The following is a 20,113-nucleotide window of genomic DNA, read 5'->3' on the forward strand; positions in this document are numbered from 1 at the left end:
CTGCACACTCTGCCTCTTGGGCTCACGTGATTCTCCCACCACGGCCTCCTGGGTAGCTGGGACCACAGGCGCATGTCACCATACCTGGTTAATTTTTTGTAGAAATGGGTTTCGCCATAGTCTGAAACTCCTGGACTCAAGCAATCCCCACACTTGGCCTCCCGAAGTGTGGAATTATGGGCGTGAGCCACCACACTGGACCATAATGTTTTTTGAAGATAGAAAGGCTATATGTTCACTATTTTTGTTTTTAATTTAAAATTTTATTAATAAAAATTGTATGCATTTAAGGTGTGATGTTTTGATATACATACAAATGCTGAAATGTGCATATATATCAAAAGCTAATTAACATAATCATCTCATATAGCTATCTTTTTTTGTGTGGCGAGAACACCTAAGATCTGCTCTCTTAGGCCAGGCACAGTGGCTCATGCCTGTAATCCCAGCGCTTTGGGAGGCCGAGGTGGACGGATCACGAGGTCAGGAGATCGAGACCATCCTGGTTAACACAGTGAAGCCCCATCTCTACTAAAAAATACGAAAAACTATCTGGGCGTGGTGGTGGGCACCTGTAGTCCCAGCTACTCAGGAGGCTGAGGCAGGAGAATGGCGTGAACCCGGGAGGTGGAGGTTGCAATGAGCTGAGATTGAGCCACTGCACTCCAGCCTGGGCCACAGGCAAGACTCTGTCTCAAAAAAAAGATCTATTCTCTTAGCAAATTCAAGTTTACACACACACACTCTCTCTCTCTCTCTATATATATATATATATATACACACACACACAGGCACACACATATATATATAAATTTTAGAATTTAGCAGTTGGACTTACTAAGGTTATCTGTTCATAATTCTCCAAAATGTAACTTATTTTTTACTTAAGAAAAATCTTTACTTTCTTTAATTTTTTATTTTTTGAGACACGGTCTCACTGTGTATCCCAGGCTGGAGGGCAGTGGTGTGATCATGGCTCATTATAGCCTGGACCTCCTAGGCTCAGTCTATCCTCCTGCCTCAGCTTCCTGAGTAGCTGGGACTACAGGCATGTGCCACCATGCCTGGCTATTTTTTATATTATTTGTAGAGACTGGGTCTCGCTATATTGCCCAAGCTGTTCTTGAACTCCTGGACTTAAGCAGTCTGCCTTGGCCTCCCAAAGTGTTGGGATTATGGGTATGAGCCACCATGCCCAGCCTTGACTGACTATCTGTCTATCTATCTGTCTGTCTATTTATTTATGTATTTAGAGATGGAGTCTCGCTCTGTAGCCCAGGCTGGAATGCAATGGCATGATCTCAGCTCACTGCAGCCTCTGCCTCCTGGGTTCAAGTGATTCTTCTGCCTCAGCCTCCCGAGTAGCTGGGATTACAGGTGCCCACCACCTTGCCTGGCTAATTTTTGTGTTTTTAGTAGAGACAGGGTTTCACCATGTTGGCCAGGCTGGTCTTGAACTCCTGACCTCAGGTGATCCACCTGCCTCGGCCTCCCAAAGTGCTAGGATTACAGACATGAGCCACTGCACCCCGCCAGGCACATGAATGTTTAAAGAACCAGACTTTCCCATGACAATGTTAATAGTGACAACAAAAAAACCTGTGTTACTGAATTACGAACTTTAAGTATAAAAACTAGAAGGAAGTAAAAGTACTGGTGCTTGATTTTATTTTGTTTACTAATCTCACAAAGTTATTGGAAATGTGATTGATATTCTTGAGCTGAAGCCTCTTTTTTTTTGGAGACAAGATCTCACTCTGTTGCCTAGGCTGGAGTGCAGTGGTGTGATCATGGCTTGCTGCAATCTCCAACTCCTGGGCTCAAGGTGTCCTCTTGCCTCAGCCTCCCAAGTGAGCTGAAATCTTTTAACTTTCTGGCTGGCAGTGAAGGCCCGAGAATTATAGAGCAAGATTAGTTAGATTTGAATAGTGTTTTTTAGGTTATATAATCACTTTGCTTGCATAATGGTTTTACTTACTGTTATTCTGAATTTTTTGTTTGTTTTTTGTTTCTTTGAGACAGGGTCTCATTCTGTCACCTAGGCTGGAGTGCAGTGGTGTGATATCGGCTGACTGCAATCTCTGCCTCCCAGCCTCAAGCATCCTCCCACCTCAGCCTCCGGAGTAGCTGGAATTACAGGCGTGCACCACCACACCTGGCTAATTTTTGTATTTCCTGTAGCAACAGGGTTTTGCCATGTTGCCCAGGCTGGTCTTGGACTCCTGGGCTCAAGTGATTCTCCTGCCTCAGCCTCTCAGAATGTTGGGATTACAGGCCTGAGCCATTGCACCCAGCCTGAATGTTTTCATTTTACCTCCATAACCATACTGTGAAGGATATGTGTTAATTATGTATTCATCAGAAAGTCTAGAATATTTTATATTTGTGTGTGTATATATATGTTTACAACAAGAAAACTTCTAGTTTCATGTGATGTACATAAAACCTTGATTCAGACAGATTACTATCCATCAGGATTTGACAACCCAAGGATTATGAGCTATCCTGGAATAGGAGATGATTTTGAGTGTTAGTGTTGGCTTACTTACTAGAAAAAATGTGAAGTAGGTAAAGGTTATCTCTGCTGTCCTTTCACCACTTCTCTTTTCCTTTCTGTTTCTAACTCCTAGATCTTTCTTTCTTATAGCTGCTAAAGCATTTGCCAATAATATTTAAATGCCATTCTTTTCATGTTCTTATTTTTTAAAAAGATCTTTAAGATACTCATTGAGATTATCCAAAGGGCTGATAGCCATTTTTAGATACTGGTGCCTGTGGTGTCAGGAGAGGTGTCTTGAGGAGAGGATAAAATTTTTCTATCACTTCCCTTCCTTTTGCTCATCAATCACCTGGAACAGATAGTTCCTGAAGGTGTTACTGACAGTGCTTCTATAGCTGGGAGCCAAACAGCAACTTAGGGATCAGTTGCCACTCTTTCCCTATTATCATTGAGAGAACAAATAAATGTAGAGCTCACCCAAGATCCTTGGTATAATTAGAACCTCAAAAATAAAAGACATACTAGTCATTTTGTAGAAATAAATGCAAAAGGAAAATCTCGCAGTATGTATATGTTTATTATAAAAGTTGCCTGTGTTTGTGGTCAGTTTTTAGAATAGTTTTGATCTCTCATTTTCCAAAATAAGGGTTACTTCATTAATGACACAACTGTTTGAAAAAAAAGTGTTTTTTAAAATTTTTGTTTTCTCTTTGTCTAACTAGATGTGATGCTGATCCTTCAGCCTTAGCCAACTATGTTGTAGCACTGGTCAAGAAGGACAAACCTGAGAAAGAATTAAAAGCCTTTTGTGCTGATCAACTTGATGTCTTTTTACAAAAAGGTAATTATTATGGGCCTTCAATCAAGTATTGAAGTAAAGATTTTAAATTTAAAACTCCCTGAAAAGTCTTGGAGATATAAGCTTGATAGGAAAGAAAGTAGTCAGAGTCCTTTGAATACTTGAATATACCCATTCATACTTAATTATTTATCATGTTTTGTTAGAACTGGTTTTTTCCCTTTTCTTCTTTGCTGCTTTCCTCTATTAAGGCAATGGCAGCTCTAATGCTTTTTAGATGATTAGGTCTTTTGCAGCTTTTGACGAAGCCTACTTGATGATTGAGGAATAACAGTTTAAGGATAATGAAGCTACTTATTCTTGCTTTTCATTAAGATGATGAGCTCATCAGTTTTTTTCCCCCCCTTGGATGGGGCTTCTTAATATCCAAGAAGAGATGTACATGATCCTCTTCTCTTTGTGCCTTTAACTTTTCATCTTACCAAATCCGTTTCCATGGTCTACAGATCTTCCTCAAGGTTTCCCCTGTTGCCTCTGACCTTATCTCCTATCATTCCCCCTCACTTGTTCCACTCTAGCCACATTTACCACCTATTTTTTGAATTATGGCAAACATGTTCCCAACTCAGGCCCTTTGAACTCATTTTACCCTTGCCTGAAACATGGATTCTTCCCTCGCTTCTTTCTGGTCTCTTCAAACGTCATCTTCTCAAAGCAGTTTCCCCTGAGTGCTCTACATACAGTGTAGTATAGTATACTCCATGCCTCCATCCACTCTCCTCCTTCCAACCCTGTTTTATTACTTTTTTTTTTATTTATTTTTATATCTGTGTATTTTTATTTTTGTAGTGTTGGGGTCTCACTTTGTTGCCCAGTTTGATCCTTGAACTTCTTGCCTCAAGCAACTGCCCCACCTTGGCATCCCAAAGTGCTGGGATTACAAGGCATGAGCCCCTGTGCCTGACTCCTGTTTTGTTGTTTTCATGGCACTTGTCACCACCTGTCATAGGTTTATTTCCCTGTTTATCTGTCTCTCTACCCTTTGTTTGCCTTTCATTTGGTTGAGAGTGGAGACTTGGAACCTACAGTACTTGGTACATGGAAGATGTTCAGTAAATATTGTTGAATGGGCCAGGCGTGGTGACTCACGCCTGTAATCCCAGCACTTTGGGAGGCCCAGGCGGGCGGATCATGAGGTCAAGAGATTGAGACCATCCTGGCCAGCATGGTGAAACCCTGTCTCTACTAAAAATACAGAAATTTGCAGGGCGTGGTGGTGCATGCCTGTAGTCTCAGCTACTCGGGAGGCTGAGGCAGGAGAATTGCTTGAACCCAGGAGGCAGAGGTTGCTTTGAGCTGAGATCGCACCACTGCACTCCAGCTTGGGCGACTGAACGAGACTCCGACTCAAAAAAAAAAAAAAAAAAAAAAAAAAAATATATATATATATATATATATGTTTATCAGTTGATTTAGCTATTGGTGATGAGAAGATATCATTTAAAATAAGTATTTACTGTGAAAGAGAAAAGTAAGTATGGCTTCTCAATCTAAAACATAGGATTACATATTTTTTCATGCATTTTACAGCTCTTTTTGTAGAAACAAAACAATACTGACAGAATTTCTTCCCAGTATAACAACTATTTAATTTCCTCCCCAGTACAGATGTTTTCTTTTCTAAATGTGTTAATTTACATTACTTAATTTACGTTAAAGATGAATCTTGTGAAATGCAGAACCATGATAAAAGAGAAAGCAAAACATGGTAAAGATATTTGGGGTAAAAGGCCAAATTAATGTTTAGACGTCTAAGAATTCTTTGTTATAAAAAGTTAGAAAGGATTAGCCGGGCGCCGTGGCTTATGCCTGTAATCCCAGCGCTTTGGGAGGCTGAGGCGGGCAGATCACGAGGTCAGGAGATCGAGACCATCCTGGCTAACACGGTGAAACCCCATCTTTACTAAAAAAAATACAGAAAAATTAGCCAGGAGTGGTGATGGTTGCCTGTAGTCCCAGCTACTTGGGAGGCCTGGGTGACACAGCAAGACTCCATCTCAAAAAAAGTTAGAAAGGATTTTAGTAATTTTAAAAAATTACATAAGTAATATGTATGAGAAGGAACTATACACTACATTTTTAAAAGGATAAGAAAATAAGTAACCATAAATTTGCCACCAGAGATAAATTTATATCACTGTTATCAGCTTGTATATGTCTTTCTAGACTAGCACTGTCCAATAGAACTTTGTGCATATGGTCTACATCTGTACTTTACATTTCAATAGCCATTAGCCACATGTGGCTATTGAGCACTTGATAATCTGGTTAATAGGCCAGAGAAATTGATTTTTTTTTTTTTTTTTTTTTTTGAGACAGAGTTTCGCTCTTGTTGCCCAGGCTGGAGTGCAGTGCTGCAATTTCAGCTCACTGAAACCTCTACCTCTTGCGCTCAAGCAATTCTCCTGCCTCAGCCTCCTGAGTAGCTGGAGTTACAGGCACGCGCCACCACACCTGGCTAATTTTTGTATTTTTAGTAGACAGAGTTTCACCATGTTGGCCACACTGGTCTCAAACTCCTGGCCTCAAGTGATCCACCCGCCTTGGCCTCCCAAAATGTTGGGATTACAGGCATGAGCCACTGCGTCTGACCAGAAATTGACTTTTAAATTTAATTTTAATTAATTTAAACTCAAGTTTAAAGAGCTACATGTGACTAGTGGCTACTATATTGGACAGTGCAACTGTAGAATTATGTCTATGTTTATATTGCATCTTAAAATAGTATTAAGTGAGCATACTCTTTTATAATGATATATAATGTTTTAAAAATTTAATAGTGTACCTTGAATATTGTTTTTATTTTTTATTTTTAATTTTTTCCAAACTTTGGTTTCCCAGAGAATATTGTTTAATAGTAGATGTTTGTCTTTGCTTTTTACAAATTGAGCTATGTGTCTTTCAGATTACAAAAGATAATAACGTGTTATAAATTGTTTTAAAAAATAATTATAAGTGAAAGTATTCTTATTATAGAGGCTTTGAAGGGTCTGATTATCTTAAGTTTATATGTAATAGTTAATGAGAGTTAACAGTTTTATAATCATGGAAAAATGCTTACTACACAAATCAGTAGTATAAAGAAATTTATAAGAAGATACTTTTCTATAGAAAAGATAACATTTTAGAAATAGGTTTTATGTAAAAGATGTAATAATTGAAATGTAAGCAGAGTTTGTGTTGTGCTTTTAATATGCTCTTTAGCTGTTCCTTAGGGTAGGACCAATCAAAGTTAATTAGATTTGGTTTTAATAAGGCATAGGCCAGACGTGGTGGCTCATGCCTGTAATCCCAGCACTTTGGGAGGCCGAGGCAGGCAGATCACCTGAGGTCAGGAGTTCGAGACCAGCTTGGCCAACATGGTAAAACCCCGTCTCCACTAAAAATACAAAAATTAGCCGGGCGTGGTGGCACATGCCTGTAATCCTACCTACTCAGGAGACTGAGGCAGGAGAATCACTTGAACTCAGGAGGATTGAAGCTGAGATTGCACCACTGCACTCCAGCCTGAGCAACAGTGCAAGACTCTGTCTCAAAAAAAAAAAAAAGGCAGTATAAATATTTGACATTAATACTTTTAGTAAATTCATCTGGTTCTCCCATTCAGTTGTCTGAGAAAGTTTCAAACAGAGCACCCTTTAAGTAAAACACAAAAAGTTAGTTTTGTATCATTTTCTTTTTTTTTTTTTTTTTTTTTTTTGAGACGGAGTCTCGCTCTGCCGCCCAGGCTGGAGTGCAGTGGCCGGATCTCAGCTCACTGCAAGCTCCGCCTCCCGGGTTCACGCCATTCTCCTGCCTCAGCCTCCCGAGTAGTTGGGACTACAGGCGCCCGCTACCGCGCCTGGCTAGCTTTTTGTATTTTTTAGTAGAGACGGGGTTTCACCGTGTTAGCCAGGATGGTCTCGATCTCCTGACCTCGTGATCCGCCCGTCTCGGCCTCCCAAAGTGCTGGGATTACAGGCTTGAGCCACCGTGCCCGGCCGTATCATTTTCATATCAATAAATATTTAACTGATTTAAAACAATTTTCAGTTAAGTTTTTTGAGTTGGCAGTGCCTTTAATCCAACAATAAGAGGTATACCGTAAAAGTCTTCTACTCTTTTACGTCCACCGCGTTCCCACCTACAGTACACAATTTTGTCAGTTTTTATTTTATTTCAGTTTCTTTATGCAGATGGATAGAACCACATATAAATATATACTCTTAAATCTTCGAGATCAGGTATTATTAGTATTCTTTCTTTTTATAGCTGTCGTGTACTCTATTGTATAGATATCCCATAGTTTATTTAACTAGTCTCTTATTCATGGAAATTTGAGTTGTGTCCGATCTTTTGCTATTACATACTCCAACAAATAATCTTATATATTATTTTGCAAGTAGGTCAGAAGGATTTTAAAACCTGGAAGTGGGATTCTCTTCCATAAGGTAGGACTCATTTTTAGTCCTACCAGCAGTGTACAAGATGCCCTGTTTTCCTAAGCTTTGCTGACAATGTGTTGTCAAATTTTTGTTTTTTGTTTGCACAATATGTAAATGTTATTTCTTCTCCTTAGAAACTTCAGGTTTTGTGGACAAACTGTTCGAAAGTCTCTATACTAAGAACTACCTTCCACCTTTGGAACCAGTTAAGCCTGAGCCAAAACCACTAGTCCAAGAAAAAGAAGACATTAAAGAAGAGGTAATGCAAATTTTTTCTCCTGCTCTTGGGGGCCTCTTAGATTCTGTCACCAGTATCCTTAGTTGGAAGTTGAGCCTTTTAAAAGTAATTGCGTATTGATTCAAGTTTCCGGATTTTAGGCATGGTACAGATTATTCATCAGGATTTCGTAGTTGCTTGGACTGAAGAGTTGGAAAAGTTTCAGATAGCTTGTTTAGAGATCCAAGAAATATTTTAGCAATATTGAGGAAGTCAGAGAAATCTTATCTAGTGACTTTTAGAAAAAGAAAACTTGGTTAAATATAGAGAGATTGACTGATAGTGAACTGTTAACAAATCCTCAAGAGAAATCATTAGGTAACACATTTGCATGTGTATGGAGAAACCAGTTACACTTTTTGATTATATAGAGTTTTAAAAAATAGTTAATTTAATTGTGAACATCACTGTCAATATTGGAAAGAGGACTTTAGAAATGTTTTTATAATATTGAAGTATAAAAACATGGTTATAGATGGTAACCTAATTGTTTGAGCCAAGAAGGAAATTTTACAGAGTTCTTTGTACTTCCTTTTATATACAGACAATATAGCATAGAAAAATGTGGATTCTGTAATCAGGTTGTGTGAGTTATAATAACAACTCTACAAGTTCACTTCTCTGTCTCACTCTGATATCAGTAAAATGAGGATCAGAGTAGTGCCTATGGAGGATTAGGTGAGATTATGTGTGTGTATATATATGGTTTCTAGTCCAGTGCCTGGCACATAAATGTTGGTTATCATGCAGAAATATTTCCTAATTTTTTTATTACATTTATTCTGAAGGTAAAATGAATTTTTAATTTAGAAATAATTTTAAACTTAAATAAAAATTACAAGAGGCCGGGTATGGTGGCTCATGCCTGTAATCCCAGTGCTTTGGGAGACCTAGGTGGGCAAATCACCTGAGGTCAGAAGTTTGAGATCAGCCTGGCCAACATGGGAAGCCCTGCCTCTACTAAAAATACAAAATATTAGTTGGGCATGGTGGCAGGCATCTGTAATCCCAGTTACTTGGGAGGCTGAGGCAGGAGAATCACTTGAACTGGGGTGGCAGAGGTTGCAGTGAGCCGAGATTGTGCTGTTGCACTCCAGCCTGGGCAACAAGAGCAAAACTCTGCCTCAGAAAAAAGAAAAAAGAAAAAAAAAAAAAAATTACAAGAATAGTATCCAAAACACCCATATGACATCTATCTAGATAAACTTTTTTTTTTTTGGTAGAGATGGAGTCTCTTTATGTTGCCCAGGTTGGTCTCAGACTCCCACCTCTGCCTCCCAAAGCTCTGGGTTTATAGGTGTTCTAGATATATTTACTGAAACTTTGCCCCATCTGCTCTCTTTAAATATCCATATGATTTTTTTCTTAGTCATTTGAGTAGTAAGTCACATACTTCATGTCTTTTCACCCCTAAGTAGAGTACTTCAGTGTGTATTTCCTACAAATAAGTAATATTCTCTTAGGTAACTTATGATACTGCGATCAAGTTCAGTAAATTTAACATCCGTATAGTATTTTAATGTATTATCTGTATTCAGTTTTATCAATTTACCAGGCAATGTCCTTTTTTTATTTCCGTTTAAAAAAGTTTGTTGTTGTTGTTAAAGAGACAGAGTTTCACTATGTTGCCAAGGCTCATCTTGAACTCCTGAGCTTAAGCGATCCTCCTGCCTTGGCCTCCCAAAGTGCTGGGAGTACAGGCATGAGCCACTGCACCTGGTCCCAAGTGTTTCTTTTTTATAGCATGTTCTTTTCCTCTCCATTTTCAGGATTGATTCTAAGGATTAGGTATCGTTTAGTTATTTCCAATTCATTTTTAAATGCTAGGCTGATTGACCTGATCCAACATTAAAAGAAAAAAATGTGGCTATATTTAATTAAGATCAACTGAGAATGCTGTCTGTTTTTTTTTTTTTTATATATATATCATGCCCTGTAATTATCTCATCAAGTTCTCTCAAAATTGGAGAGGCTTGTTTAATGTGTCTTCGAGTACTGGAAATAGGAAGAAACCTTTCTGGTTTTTTGTTTGTTTGTTTGTTGTTTTTTTTTTTTTGAGACAGTCTCACTCCATCGCCCAAGGTTAGAGTGCAGTGGTGCCGTCTCAGCTCACTGCAGCTTCCACCTCCTGGGTTCAAGCGATTCTCCTGCCTCAGCCTCCCAAGTAGCTGGGATTACAGGCACATTGTGCCACCATGCCTGGCTAATTTTTGTATTTTTAGTAGAGACAGAGTTTCACCATATTGACCAGGCTGGTCTTGAACTCCTGGCCTCGTGATCCACCTGCCTCGGCCTCCCAAAGTGCTGGGATTACAGGGGTGAGCCACCGTGCCTGGCTACCTTTCGGTTTTTTTTTTTTAGACAGAATCTCATTCTGTCGCCCAGGGTGGAGTGCGGTGTTGTGATCTCAGCCCATTGCAACCTCTACCTTCCAGGTTCCGGCAATTATTCTGCTTCAGCCTCCTGGGTAGCTGGGATGATAAGCCCTGCCACCACTCCTGCCTAATTTATGTGTGTGTGTGTGTGTGTGTGTGTGTGTGTGTGTGTGTGTGTGTGTGTTTTTTTTAGTAGAGATGGGGTTTCACCAAGTTGGCCAGGCTGGTCTTAAACTCCTGACCTCAAGTGACCTGCTTGCCTCGGCCTCCCAAAGTGCTGGGATTATAGGCATGAGCCACTCCGCCAGGGCTGGAAGAAATCTTTCTTGAGAACTTTCACAGAAATTTTTCTTTGGTACATTATAGTATATAATTTTTGGTCTATGGTATAGATTATGTTTTTTATAAGTTAAAATTTTTTGTGACTTTTTTACAGTCATTGAATTTCAGTGGTATAGATGTATCTGTTTGAGAGGCAGCTGATTTGAATATAAGAGAAAATTTGCATTATCTTGAGTTTATTGATTTATTTTTTTGAGATGGAGTTTCATTCTTGTTGACCAGGCTGGAGTGCAATGGTGCAGTCTCGGCTCGCTGCCACCCCCACCTCCTGGATTCATGCAATTCTCTTGCCTCAGCCTCCCAAGTAGCTGGGATTACAGGTGTCTACCACCACTCCCGGCTAATTTTTTTGTATTTTTAGTAGAGACGGAGTTTCACCATGTTGGCCAGGCTGGTCTAGAACACCTGACCTCAGGTGATTCACCTGCCTTGGCCTCCCAAAGTGCTGGGATTACAGTTGTGAGCCACTGCACCCAGCCTATCTTGAGTTTTGAAAGAACAGTTAAAAAACAAAACAAAACTGTTATACTGTCTTATTTGTGTCTTTGTAGATACAATTTTGAGAATTGTGAAAAATGGATAATACCAGTTTCTGTGTAGAGCTACCCCAAATGACAACTTTCTGGCACTTCTCATTTTCTGGGTTTTATACATAACTTAATTGCAATTACTGAAATAAATTATAGTTCATTTAATAGTGCATAAACATAATTGTTTATAGTATTTCTGTTAGATAATAGAGTAGGAAAGGAGTCTGAGGTGGCACACAACTTTGGTTAATTGTCTTTTTCTGGTCTGTGCTTAGTTGCTCTAACAGGGTATAGAGAAGCAAATCTAGGGATTACCCATTTTAACTTTCTTCCTTGGTCTTTGGCCATATTGGGTTCCATTAGTAGTTTTCTGGTTAGACTATTGATCACCAGGGTAAAAGAATTTGGATCATTGGCACCAACTCATCCTGCTTCTGGAAAAACAACGTGGTAGACATGTGCCATGATTAATGAAGCACACTGCCTTCATTCCTCTTTTCTTTATCTCATCTTTTTCCTTAAATTTTATTTTGTGAAGAAATTCAATCATTTGTCCTGTAGAGTTTTTACTGTCTGGATTTTGCTGTTTGCATCCCAGTGGAATAATACATCCTCTGTATTTCCTGTGAATTAGGATAGAGAATGATTTTTAAATGTAGTCTAGTGACTGTGTAGTGATTTTGCTGCCATATGGTTGCCATATTGTGGCTGCCATTTTATGTTGCCTGAATTTTATTAAATTATCTCCTAAGTCCATTCACTCACTTCCCGATTTGTGTATTTGTCAGTGAGATTCTCCATAGATGGGTATTTGTTTAACTCTTGCAAATTACTTTATTTCACCTTTCTCTAGTAAAGACTGTATATTTGGTTTGAGATAAACTTGGTTCAAGTACAATAATAAAAATCACTGGTTTTCTGGGAGGCAGAGGTTGCAGTGAGCTGAGATGGCGCCACTGCACTCCAACCTGGGCAATAGACTGACACTTGGTCTCAAAAAAAAAATTAAATTAAATTAAAAAAAATTACTGTTCTCTTTGTATTTCTGGTCAATTTTGACTGTTAGGCTTTGAGAGAAAACCTTAATATTTCCATTAGTTCCTATACAATTTTTCCGTAGTTTACATGAATTACTTAGTTTTATAGCATTCATTAATTTAACCATTTTTTCCTAAAACACTTCCTATGAAAAAAATCTGAAGAGCTACTAAAATTAATTATATATGTATATGTATTTCATAATGAGGAAAACATAACCATTTTACTATATGGTACTTGGAGATTTGCTGTTTTATTTTAATTTGAAGAATGAATTATTTGTACTTTTCCTACACTACCTTTCCCTACTTTAAATTAACATTAAAAAATTAACCTACTGCTTGTTGAAGTAATCTGAGCATCTTTTTTATTTCTGCTGTTGCCTAACTCTTTTGGGTATGATTTGACTTTATTTTTTTAGTGTATTTACTTGTGCCCTCTCTTGCGCCAGAAATATTATTAGGTAGATGGACATATTTCATAATTTATAGAGGGACTATCCTTTTTTTTTTTTTTTTTTTTTGGAGACAGATTCTCGCTCTGTTGCCTAGGCTGGAGTGCAGTGGCGCAATTTCGGCTCACTGCGACCTCCGCCTCCTGGGTTCAAATGATTCTGCTGTCTCAGCCCCCCGAGTAGCTGGGACTACAGGTGCATGCCACCACGCCTGGCTAATTTTTGTATTTTTAGTAGAGATGGGGTTTCACCATGTTGGCCGTGCTCATCTAGAACTCCTGACCTCAAGTGATCCGCCTGCCCAGCCACCCAAAGTGCTGGGATTATAGGTGTGACTCACTGCGCCCAACCAAGAGGGACCATTCTTATTTCTTTTTTTTGTTTGTTTTTGAGAAGGGTCTCACTCTCTTGCCCAGCCTGTGGTGCAGTGGTGTGATCATGGCTTAATGCAGCCTCCGACTTCTGGGTTCAAGCAGTCCTCCCATATCGGCCTCCTGAATAGCTGGAACTACAGGTGCATGCCACCATGCCCAGCTAACTTATTTTATTTATTATTTTTAGTAGAGATGGAGTCTCGCTGTGTTTTTCAGGCTGGTCTCAATCTCTTGGCCTCAAGTAGTCTTCCCACCTGGACCTCCTAAAGTGTTGGGATTACAGGTGTGAGCCACCATGCCTGGCCCTACTCTTATTTCTAATCAATATTTTCATATAGGTATTTCAGGAGCCAGCAGAGGAAGAACGAGATGGCAGAAAAAAGAAGTATCCTAGTCCCCAGAAGACTCGTTCAGAATCTAGTGAACGAAGGTTTGTGTTTATCTTTAATTAGGAAGATACTGATGACTCACTTTTTAGTTGCCTTGCAAGGGATTTTTAATATATATACTAACTCCTCTCTGTAAACTCATTAAAGAAAGATGTTACCTTTCTTGCTTTCATTCTTTCTGTTTTTTTCTTTGTTTTACTTTCTGTTCCTTTTATAAACAGCCATTATTATGTGTTTTCCCCAAGAGCTCAGGGGTGGGAGCAGTCCCCTTAGAGAATATTAATGAAATGTTCCATTTGGTTAGGGGTGCTCAGTATTAAAATCATCCATGGCATTTTTTATGACAAGTAGTACAACTTGTATATTGAATCATCAACCTAACATCAAAAATTGGTCTTTGTTTAGGAACACTTTGTTTTGAGCCTCTTTTCTTTTCTAGTTCAAATTTTCTGTTTTCCTCTGCTCATCTCTCCCCATACTTTGGATTCACCTCTTTTTTTCATTTCTCCCCACCCATAATTGCAGGAGGGATTTTTTTTTCTCTGTATATATTTGATTAGAGGAATTATGTGGTAGTTTTGCAACTTTCTAAAAAAGCGTAGATATTATGACTCAAGAGTAGTATTATACTATAGATTTGTTTGCAGACTTGGTTTCTATAGCCTGCATATGGCTTTTATATCTGTATATTGTAGGACACGTGAGAAAAAAAGAGAAGACGGGAAGTGGAGAGACTATGACCGGTACTATGAGCGGAATGAATTGTACCGTGAGAAGTATGACTGGAGAAGAGGCAGGAGTAAGAGTCGGAGTAAGAGCCGAGGCCTGAGTCGTAGTAGAAGCCGAAGTAGGGGGCGCAGCAAAGACCGGGATCCAAATAGGAATGTTGGTGAGTAGATGAGTGTCCCCCTAAAAACTCTGTAGTTGTGTATCTGTCTCTATCACAAGGGTGCAAGAAATTCTCTTAAAGAAAGATGTACCTTTAATATGTCTAAGCAATGTAAAAACTGGAATTGTCTCAAGAAACTCAATATTCATTTTGTTAGAAAACAGGGCTCTATTCTGGGGATGGAATCAAAGGAGTTTGATTAAAAAGGAGCTGTTCAAGTATTGTACATGTCTAGACTTAACTCATTTTGTTTAATGGATACAAATGTCCTTTAATCAATAAAGCTATCATGTGAGGGAGAGGGTTGCCTGCTTTTCTTTTTTGTTCATTTGGTTTTCTAAAAGTAATTGATATGCTGGAAGGGTGCTTGAAGTTGATAAAATTAAAAAGATAAAATAAGTAGATTATTGGGATCCCAACCACTCATTTTCTGAGATACAAGTTTGGAAGTCAGTTCTTAGATAACCTTCTTATTAAATATCTGTGGAGAAGCTGACTGTTTTTGTAAGTGTGACTAATGTTGATACTATAAAAGATGATTTTTTTTTTTTTTTTTTTTTTTTTTTGAGACGGAGTCTCGCTCTGTCGCCCGGGTTGGAGTGCAGTGGCCGGACCTCAGCTCACTGCAAGCTCCGCCTCCCGGGTTCCCGCCATTCTCCTGCCTCAGCCTCCCGAGTAGCTGGGACCACAGGCGCCCGCCACCTCGCCCGGCTAGTTTTTTGTATTGTTAGTAGAGACGGGGTTTCACCGTATTAGCCAGGATGGTCTTGATTCCTGACCTCGTGATCCGCCCGTCTCGGCCTCCCAAAGTGCTGGGATTACAGGCTTGAGCCACCGCGCCCGGCTAAAAGATGATTTTGTATAAGTTCTTGCCCAAGATATGTCACATGTTGATGTCCCCGCTTTTAGGATATATTAATAAAGAGAGCAGTGCGAAATATGGATAGCTAGATAAGTTTAATTCAACATTCTCATGTTTTCTTTTTTTTTTTATTATTATACTTTAAGTTCTAGGGTACATGTGCACAACGTGCAGGTTTGTTACATATGTATACATGTGCCATGTTGGTGTGCTGCACCCAACATTCTCATGTTTGCTTTTTTTTTTTTTTTTTTTTTTTGAGACGGAGTCTTGCTCTGTCGCCCAGGCTGGAGTGCAGTGGCCGGATCTCGGCTCACTACAAGCTCCGCCTCCCGGGTTTACGCCATTCTCCTGCCTCAGCCTCCCGAGTAGCTGGGACTACAGGCGCCCGCCACCTCGCCCAGCTAATTTTTTGTATTTTTTAGTAGAGACGGGGTTTCACCGTGTTAGCCAGGATGGTCTCGATCTCCTGACCTCGTGATCCGCCCGTCTCGGCCTCCCAAAGTGCTGGGATTACAGGCTTGAGCCACCGTGCCCGGCCATTCTCATGTTTTCTATGTGAGAAAATAAACATAGTTTAAGAACATGAAATATCTGATCTCTTTGTTTTCTGTTTTTAATTTTGTCTCCAAACAGAGCACAGGGAAAGATCAAAGTTTAAGAGCGAAAGGAATGACTTGGAGAGTTCCTATGTACCTGTGTCTGCACCACCTCCAAACTCTTCTGAGCAGTATTCCTCTGGGGCACAGTCTATTCCCAGCACTGTTACAGTGATCGCACCTGCTCACCACTCTGAAAACACAACTGAGAGTTGGTCTAATTACTATAACAATCATAGCTCTTCCAATTCTTTTGGTCGAAACCTACCACCAAAGAGGCGATGCAGAGATTATGATGGTAAAAATCAACACCTTTTCTCATATTGTGCCCAAAAGTACTAGCAAAGCAAACGTTGCATATATTGCATATCTTTTAGTTATAGTCCAGTTTATTTTATTTTATTTTATTTATTTATTTTGAGACAGAGACTCGCTCTGTCGCCCAGGATGGAGTGCAGTGGCTTGATCTTGGCTCACTGCAACCTCCATCTCCTGGGTTCAAGCGATTCTCCTGCCTCAGCCTCCCAAGTAGCCTCTCAAGTAGGTACCAACCCATGGGAATGTTGTTTAATCTGTATTCTTACTCACTTCACTGGCCTGTATTATTTCCAGCAAGTCACACACAGGCGCGTGCCACCATGCCTGGCTAACTTTTGTGTTTTTAGTAGAGACAGGGTTTCACCATTTTTGTCAGGCTGATCTCGAACTCCTGACCTCAGGTGATCTGCCCACCTCAGCCTCCCAGTGTGCTGGGATTATAGGTGTGAGCCACTGTGCTGTGCCTGTAGTCCAAATTTTGTTAAAAGGAATGAATGGGGAGGAGAATCTCTTTTGCCATATGCTTATTTACTTGTTTGATTTAATGGTTTGGCTCTCATTGAGAGAATATTTAAATTTTACCCTTTTTTAGATTTTTTTTGGTTTGTTTTCTTGTTCTCATTGTTACTTCAAACACTGTATACCGTAGTATACCATAAAATTTCATAGATGCTAGTAATTGTAATTTTAAAAAATTTTATTTATTTATTTATTTTTGGAGACAGACTTGCTCTGTCCCCCAGGCTAGTGTGCAGTGGCACAATCTTGGCTCACTGCAGCCTCTGCCTCCGAAGTTCAAGCGATTTTCCTGCCTCAGCCTCCCAAGTAGCTGGGATTACAGGCGTGAGCCACCATGCCCGGCTGATTTTTGTATTAGTAGAGACAGGGTTCCACCATATTGATCAGGCTTGTCTGGAACTCCTGACCTCAGGTGATCCACCTGCCTCAGCCTCCCAAAGTGCTGGGATTACAGATGTAAGCCACCATGCCTAGCCAGGAATTATCATTTTTTTGAGTAGTGTTTGGTGCTGGGAATTTGTAGAAGTTACTTACAAGTTTGATTTGCCAACTTTCCATTTGAATGAATGAATTGGTATGTGTGTATTTCTTTTAAATTTTTATTATGGAAGTATTTATATATTCATAAACGCTGACAAAATGGTAGGCTTAACCCCAGCGTATCTGTTACATCATTTAAATAGGCACCAACTCATGGGGAATGTTGTTTAATGTGTACTCCCACTCACTTCTGTGGCCTGTATTATTTCAGGCAAGTCACAGACATCATAATTTTTTTCTATAAATATAGAATGCATATGTTTTTACATTTTACTTATTTTAAAGTAGGAAATAGAGTCAAATTATAATTCAAGAATTACCTCATTCTCGCCCTAATCTCTCAGCCACAGAGTACTCCTTCCCAAGGCCAACGTAATGTTATCAATTTGTTGTTTATCTTTCCAAACATAGTCTGTGCATATGTACGTAAGCAAATACATACACATATTTTCCCCACATTTTTAACATAAATACTAGTATACTACTCATACTTTGCATAATGTTTTTTCATTTAGCAGTATTTCCTGGCATTCATCCTATGTTAAAACATAAAGAGCTTCCTCAATATTTATTTAGGCTTTTTAGTATTCTTTTTTTTCTCTTTTTTTTTTTAAATGGAGTGTTGCTCTGTCAACAGGCCGGAGTGCAGTGCCGTGATCTCAGCTCACTGCAGCCTCCACCTCCTGTGTTCAAGTGATTCTCCTGCTTCAGCCTCCTGAGTAGCTGGGACTGTAAGCGCGTGCCACCACACCCAGCTAATTTTTGTATTTTTAGTAGAGATGGGGTTTCACCATGTTGGTCAGGATGGTCTCAGTTTCTTGACCTGGTGATCTGCCTGCCTTAGCCTCCCAAAGTGCTGATATTACAGGTGTGAGCCACTGCGCCCAGCCCTACTTCTTAGTATTCTTTATGTACAAACGTGTTTAACTTATTCTTTATTGATGTATGTTTGGGATGTTTCTATTATTTTTCTACTATGAACAGTACTGCAAATGATAACCTGGTACATAATGTCCACCTGAATATTTGAAAGTTTCAGCTTCCAGATGCAGCAATAATGGTTGCTTTAGAATAATGAGAATAGATTGAGAGTAAATAATCTAGATCAATGCCCTTATTCTCCCCTACCCCAAGCCTTTGCTAAATTGATATTCGCTTAAAATATCTGAGTTTTTATTATGAAAACTTAATTGCAAATGGTTTAGTATAATGGTAGTTGGTAACCTGTTCTTGACTCTTTTATTTGCCGTCTCAACAAGTCATAGTATCATAGTATAAAAAGTAGAGAGTACATCTGCCTCTACCTTGGGGATATGTGATGCTTAACAGAGTAACACTGAGACTTTGGATTCCTTGGAGAAAACTACTTTGTAAATGAGATTGGTGGGTTTTTCAGGGACATGTTTTGTTGTTTTCTGAACTCTAAGTAGATGATAATAAGATTCCTTTTTTATTTTTTATTCCACAGAAAGAGGATTTTGTGTACTTGGTGACCTTTGTCAGTTTGATCATGGAAATGATCCCCTAGTTGTTGATGAAGTTGCTCTGCCAAGTATGATTCCTTTCCCACCCCCTCCTCCTGGGCTTCCTCCTCCACCACCTCCTGGAATGTTAATGCCTCCAATGCCAGGTCCAGGCCCAGGCCCAGGCCCAGGTCCAGGCCCGGGTCCGGGCCCAGGTCCAGGTCCTGGCCATAGTATGAGACTTCCTGTTCCCCAAGGACATGGTCAGCCTCCACCATCCGTTGTGCTTCCCATACCAAGTAAGTATATATTCGTTGAATTTTTCTTTCTTTAGTGTTCTATTTAGAAGAACCCCATCCCTTTTAGCTAACTTGACACTTCTTTAAAGTGTTTGAGAAATAGAGTAATAATATAATTTGGAATATATTCCCATAATTAAGATGCTATTTTTTTCTTTTTTCCATCCATTATTGCATAGTGTTGTTTGTATTACCACAGTGTAAATTTTGTGTGTAGTGGCCTAACCTGTATTGACCTCTAGTCAAATCTAGTTCCCATCTTAAGAAAGCCAGTATTTATTTGTTTATTTTTATTTAGTTTTTCTTTAGAGACAGGGTCTCATTATGTTGGCCAGATTGGTCTTGAACTCCTGGCCTCAAGCAATCGTCTCCCGCCTTGGCCTCCCGAAGTGCTAGGATTACAGGCATGAGCCACCACGCCTGGTCAAGAAAGCTAGTTTTTAAGATGTCAGAGAAAAAACATGTTAGCAATTTTACGAAATTTTCCAGTCTCTAAAGAAAATCCCTTCAAGAATATTGAAATAATATTAAAAAAAAATTTTTTTATTAAGGACATTTTTAGAAGTAGAATAGTATGTGTGTTGCATGTACCATCATCCGGCCTCAATGATGATCAATATTCTGCTGTTTTGTCTCATTTATTTTCCCTTCTCTCCCATAAACTTTTTTTGGGTTGGTTGGTTTTTTGCTGGAGTAAATTCTAAATGTCATGTCACTTCACCAGTATGTACTTCAGTATGGATCTCCTTTCTGATAAGGACTTTTTGTTTTTGTTATTAAAAAAAAAAAAAATCAATATGCCATTATCATGTCCACCAAAATTAGGAGTAAGAAATGTTTTAAAATGGTCATTTAAAAAGCATTATTAACAGTTGCCAACATAGTAGAAATAGAAGTAAGACTAAATTTTTAAAAAGTAATTGAAAAAATTATGGAATGAATTGTTTTCATGTATGCAAAGATATAAAACGTTATCTGCTTGAAGACATTTAACATTAAAAGATGGCAAATTAGGCTGGGCATGGTGGCTTGTATCTGTAATCCCAGCACTTTGGGAGGCTG

The 20,113-nt window shown here is 39.2% G+C and overlaps 1 protein-coding gene across 2 annotated transcripts in view; it reads left to right on the top strand.

Moving 5' to 3' along the window:
* The window catches only part of RBM27 (RNA binding motif protein 27), an 86,050-nt gene that overhangs the window by 12,563 nt on the left and 53,374 nt on the right, over positions 1-20,113 (top strand). For both annotated transcript variants that reach the window (XM_005558140.4, XM_005558141.4), the window contains exons 2-7: positions 3,223-3,341; positions 7,918-8,042; positions 13,512-13,603; positions 14,258-14,451; positions 15,950-16,210; positions 18,758-19,051. In XM_005558140.4, the coding sequence (XP_005558197.1) occupies positions 3,223-3,341; positions 7,918-8,042; positions 13,512-13,603; positions 14,258-14,451; positions 15,950-16,210; positions 18,758-19,051 (1,085 nt within the window). The remainder of the gene's footprint in view (positions 1-3,222; positions 3,342-7,917; positions 8,043-13,511; positions 13,604-14,257; positions 14,452-15,949; positions 16,211-18,757; positions 19,052-20,113) is intronic.

Source organism: Macaca fascicularis, chromosome 6 (assembly GCF_037993035.2).
Source record: "Macaca fascicularis isolate 582-1 chromosome 6, T2T-MFA8v1.1".
In the NCBI taxonomy this organism is placed as follows: Eukaryota; Metazoa; Chordata; class Mammalia; order Primates; family Cercopithecidae; genus Macaca; species Macaca fascicularis.